The 5,790-nt window shown below is 33.8% G+C and overlaps 1 protein-coding gene across 1 annotated transcript; it reads right to left on the bottom strand.

Moving 5' to 3' along the window:
• Positions 1–1,768: 1,768 nt before the first annotated feature.
• On the bottom strand, positions 1,769–3,966 carry LOC146739196 (uncharacterized). The gene is made up of 2 exons (XM_085504095.1): positions 2,031–3,966; positions 1,769–1,776 (listed from the first exon to the last, which is right to left on the bottom strand). The coding sequence occupies exons 1-2, from the start codon at positions 3,964–3,966 to the stop codon at positions 1,769–1,771; spliced, it is 1,944 nt and encodes a 647-aa protein (XP_085360221.1).
• Positions 3,967–5,790: the final 1,824 nt, after the last annotated feature.

The raw sequence follows: 5,790 nt of genomic DNA, 5'->3' as shown, positions 1-5,790 counted from the left end.
TTGGTATCCAACATAAAAAGATATATCTACAGAGCTATAGTCAAACAGATGAAAGGTAAACAAACTGACAATGTCCATCTGAATCACCGTGGTACGAGATTCCTTGTATCCAACATAAAAAGATACATCTACAGAGCTATAGTGAAACAGATGAAAGGTAAACAAACAGACAATGTCCATCCAAATCACCGTGGTACGAGATTCCTGGTATCCAACATAAAATTTATTTATTTATTTACTTATTGACTCTTACACAATCCCCGGAGGGAAAGAAAATGGTCACAAAGTACAAGGAGAAATATATATATATAAAAAACAAAACAAAAACACAATATACTAAATAACAAATAACAAATACAATCACTAAATTACTAAACAATACAAAATCTCTAAAATACAATCTAATATAAAATTACAAAATTGACAGCAGGCATTAAGATGTCAAGTAAGACCCTGCTTCCTGACTTCAAAGCTTTTACTTATGAACTGTGCTACTGGTATAATAATGTTTTCATTCTGTAACAATTCCATGAATTTTTTCTTTGCAGGTTTATTTTCAAATGCTGGGATCATATCCTTAGCTTTATTGAACAGTTTGGCACGCAACTCATTATATTTGTTGCATTCCAGCAGAAAATGCATTTCATCCTCAATTAGACCTTTGTTACACATGTCACAAACCCTGTTGTTTAGTGGGATTTTTTTATGACGACCCATTTCAATTTTGAGACTATGGTCACTAAGACGAAATTTGGTAAGCACACTACGCAGTTCAAAGTTTTTTAGCTTGACTAAATATGGCTCAAGTTTTAAATCTGATTTGATTAGCCGATATGTTCTTAGTTTGTTTTTCTCATTTGCTTTGGTGCGGTTATCATTATGGACCTCACCTTTCCATCTTGTTAGAAATATATCCTTGATGCCTAAATCAATTTGTTTCATTTGTGCCGAGGTTAATTTATCACAGTTGTTAACTGAATGATATAGTTGGATATTGTTTAATAATGATGTCACTTCTAGATACCATTTACTTTTAATGCTTTGGTTAACCACAAAAGCTTCCTTGAGTAACGCATTATTAGAATTCATGGCCCGACTGTAATATTTAATTATTTGTTTTTTTATAAATACGTCTAGGGGGTATCTGCCTAACTCGCTATACATGGCCATAATTGGTGTGTGTTGTGACACCCCCAGTAGATACCGACAATAACTTAATTGAACGTCTTCAATAGGTGATTTAGTGGAGAACTCATCACCCCAAACATCACAACCATAAATGAGGATAGGTCTGATGAGTTTGTCAAAAAGGGAAATTGAAACTTTTATACTTATGTTTTGTATTGAGCCAAGCTTTGCTTTCATTGAAAACAGAGCTTTTTGAGCCTTACGTTTAAGGTTTTTTAGGCCATCCTTAAATTTACCATTGGCACTAATGACTAGTCCCAGATAGTTATAAGATTTAACTGTATCAAGTTCGATACCTCCAAGAAAAAATGTATCATTATTCAAACGTCTGTTTGATTTATTGAAAATTACAATTTTGGTTTTGTCAGTGTTGACAGAGAGCTTCCAAGTTTTAGCATACAATGCCAAACTATCAAGACATGTCTGTAATCCCTGTTTAGTTTTAGAAAGTATCACAATATCATCGGCATAGAGTAAACAGCTGACATGCGAGTTTTCTAAATAAGGAGCATCACAGGTATTAGGATTGAAAATAGTGGGCAGGTCATTTAAAAAAAGATTGAAGAGAGTTGGACTAAGATTACATCCCTGTTTAACACCAATATTGGACTGAAATAGTTTTGTTAAGCCTTCTTTACATTTAACTTTATATTTTACTTTACTGTACATGTTTTTGATAGTTTTATACATTTTTCCAGTTATACCATATTTGATTAATTTTTTGAATAGACCATCATGCCAGACACTGTCAAAGGCCTTTCTAAAGTCAATAAAGCAGGCATATAATTTTTTTGATTTTTTAATATTTGTGTTATTTTGTTTATTGGCGCACTCTGACTTACCACTGTAGAGATATTTATTTACCAGGGTTTTTAGTATGAAAAGATTGTCTGTAGTTCGACAATCATGCCTGAATCCGAACTGTCGACCGGAAAGAATGTTATTAGAGTCTAAAAATGATGTCAGCCTAATATTTAGAATACTATTGAATAACTTGCCAAGACAGCTAGAGATGGCAATTCCCCTGTAGTTGGCCGGGTTATTTTTCGACCCAGATTTGTGGATTGGTACCAACAGGCCAGTGCTCCAAGAATGTGGATAGTTATTTGAACTATAAACAATATTAAAGAGTTTATGTATTGCATCTAATAAGTGATGTTCACCGTATTTTAACAATTCATTGCAAATTCTATCTTCTGCCGAAGCCTTGTTACTTTTAAGAAGTCTAATGGCTTTAGTTATTTCATTTTTTAAGATTGGTCTGTCTAAATAGGGGTTGCTACTTGCACTCTTTTCACTATTCTCCAGTTCATTCGCAATCTCAGAGTTTGATGTACTGCTATCAGTATTAAGTAGGTTCTTAAAGTAAACCAACCAATCACCAGGTTGAACATTCCCATTATTATTACTGGGGTTCTCGCCATTCATATCACGAAGAATCTTCCAAAATTTAGATGTGTCTGATTTAGAATTTTCCAATTCTTTGAGTTGTGCAATCATTTTCTGATTACTTTTATGTTTGATTAGTTTTGTATACTGTTTACGGGTTTGAAAGAATTTCCCTCGGATATATGGATCTTGAGGATACTTTTGTAATAAACGTGATAGGCTCCTTAACTCCTTACGAAGGGACCAACAATCCTGGTCAAACCAGTTTTTTTGTTTACTTTTGCGTTTATTTTTTTTAAGTTTAGGAGTAATTTTCTTTAGACATTTGTCTGCAATATTTGTAATTAAATTTTCAAAATCTGTGACTGCAGTTTCTGACTCATAAATGCTATAAGGTTTGCTCATAAAATTCTTAATTTCATTATTATTTAACTTTTCAAGGTTTGTTTGATAATTGTCCTTAGCCTGGTCATTCCACATATATTTTGATGGTAAAGGATCTAATTTATCATTGCTTTTATTATTTTCATTTAGACACATGTTAACATTAAACTTCATAGATAAAGTTAAAGCACAGTGGTCTGATAAATGAGACAAATCGGCTACTTTAAAATATTGTAATGAGTCGCATAAGTTCTTTGAAGTTATCCCGTAATCGATTGTACTGCTACCCCGGGGAGTGTGACATGTGTATTTTCCTGCAGAGTCACCAATAGTTCTACCATTCAGAATGATGAGGTTGCAATCAATACACAACTGAATTAATTTTTTACCAAATTTGTTAATACAGCATGATAAATTAACATCCATAGTATTTCTGTTGCCAAAATTGTCATTAATATAGTAGGATGGTAAGAGTAGATGCATATTTCTGCTATCATCAATTCTATCATCAAGGCTACCAATTCTAGCATTGAAATCCCCTACGAGAAGAACATCACCTTTGGATGAAAATTGTAAAATATCTTTTTCCAGATAACTAAACAGATCAACATTCTTGTTCTTATAAAGGAATGAGTTCTCAGGTGGGATGTAAATACAACCAATGTATAAATCATTATTAGTAGCACAGATTGTTTTGTCAATCTTACACCAAATAAAATGTGCTGTATTGCCAGAAATATGAGTAATGTACTGTTTGTATTTACTTTTAAATAGAACAGCGACACCCCCTCTTTGTTTTTTTGAGCGACCAAGATTTCTGTCTTGACGTATCACCTCATATGAATCTAGGCTGTTTTCTAATCTAACACTACTGTTACTGCTAAGCCACGTTTCTTGGAAACAAACCAAGTCTAGGGAAGAGGTGTAATTAATAAAATCAGCATTTGACAGCTTACTGCTATTCAACCCATTGATATTCCAACTACCTATTTTGAAGTTGGACATTTTTCAGCAAGCGAAAATATACAATAATAAAAAAATATATATATATATAAAAAAAAAAAGAACTACACAAAAATACTACACACTTAGTATACTGAAGGAAATAAAAGTTAGCAAGGGGGTAACGGGGCTGGAAAATATAATGTACTAGTAAAACAGTTAAATAAATTTGAAACAATAAGTATTCGTTTGGTTAAAAATAATCAGATTAGAGAAATAAAATCAACGAAACAAGTTTGTTTGGCACCTCCAAGTAAAGGAGAGGGAGAAAAAACAACAACAATCAAATTTAAAACAATTGGTATTTGTTTGGTATTAAACTTGGGAGAAGAGAGCAAAGCAACAACAACAAAAAAGAAAATATCTTATTTATCCAAAAGAATGTACGACCGTCGTACTTCTGCCCCAGCCATGGGCTCCATGATAACAGTTATTTAAAATGAGTTCATAAGGTTTATGAATTTCATGAATTTGGAAAACATAGCGTTCTCATCGTTATGCGATTTCTCGGCGTTCGAAGTAAGCGTCTTCCTGAGCTGTTGAGGGCACTCTGTTTGGTAAACAGTTTTGGACGAATATCCTCTTGTTCGACGATGATTATTTTGGTTTACACTGCGGCCATTTCTGTACTGCTCTCTGAACTGATACTTGCCTGCACTTCTGTTTTCATTTGGTATCAATCTTTGTCTGATTTTATTTTTGATGTCATAGACCAGCTGAGCGGTGCCTCTGATGTTTAAGTGTGTACCATCATCATCAAACAATTCGGAATTTGCCGACAATTCATTATGTTTTACGATTGTCACTTTCTTGCGTAATTTCATCTTGTTGAAAAAGATGTATCTATAGAGCTATAGTCAAACAGATGAAAGGTAAACAAACTGACAATGTCCATCTGAATCACCGTGGTACGAGATTCCTGGTATCCAACATAAAAAGATACATCTACAGAGCTATAGTCAAACAGATGAAAGGTAAACAAACAGACAATGTCCATCTGAATCACTGTGGTACGAGATTTCTGGTATCCAACATAAAAAGATACATGTATATCTACAGAGCTATAGTCAAACAGATGAAAGGTAAACAAACAGACAATGTCCATCTGAATCACTGTGGTACGAGATTCCTTGTATCCAACATAAAAAGATACATCTACAGAGCTATAGTCAAACAGATGAAAGGTAAACAAACAGACAATGTCCATCTGAATCACTGTGGTACGAGATTCCTTGTATCCAACATAAAAAGATACATCTACAGAGCTATAGTCAAACAGATGAAAGGTAAACAAACAGACAATGTCCATCTGAATCACCGTGGTACGAGATTCCTTGTATCCAACATAAAAAGATACATCTACAGAGCTATAGTCAAACAGATGAAAGGTAAACAAACAGACAATGTCCATCTGAATCACCGTGGTACGAGATTTCTGGTGTCCAACATAAAAAGATATATCTACAGAGGTATAGTCAAACAGATGAAAGGTAAACAAACTGACAATGTCCATCTGAATCACCGTGGTACGAGATTCCTGGTATCCAACATAAAAAGATACATCTACAGAGCTATAGTCAAACAGATGAAAGGTAAACAAACTGACAATGTCCATCCAAATCACCGTGGTACGAGATTCCTTGTATCCAACATAAAGAGATACATCTACAGAGCTATAGTCAAACAGATGAAAGGTAAACAAACAGACAATGTCCATCCAAATCACCGTGGTACGAGATTTCTGGTATCCAACATAAAAAGATACATCTACAGAGCTATAGTGAAACAGATGAAAGGTAAACAAACAGACAATGTCCATCCAAATCA

Source organism: Saccoglossus kowalevskii, chromosome 9, assembly GCF_978046115.1.
Source record: "Saccoglossus kowalevskii chromosome 9, keSacKowa6.1, whole genome shotgun sequence".
In the NCBI taxonomy this organism is placed as follows: Eukaryota; Metazoa; Hemichordata; class Enteropneusta; family Harrimaniidae; genus Saccoglossus; species Saccoglossus kowalevskii.
Note: the sequence above shows the minus strand (reverse complement) of the source record. Positions and strands in the feature narration are given on the sequence as shown.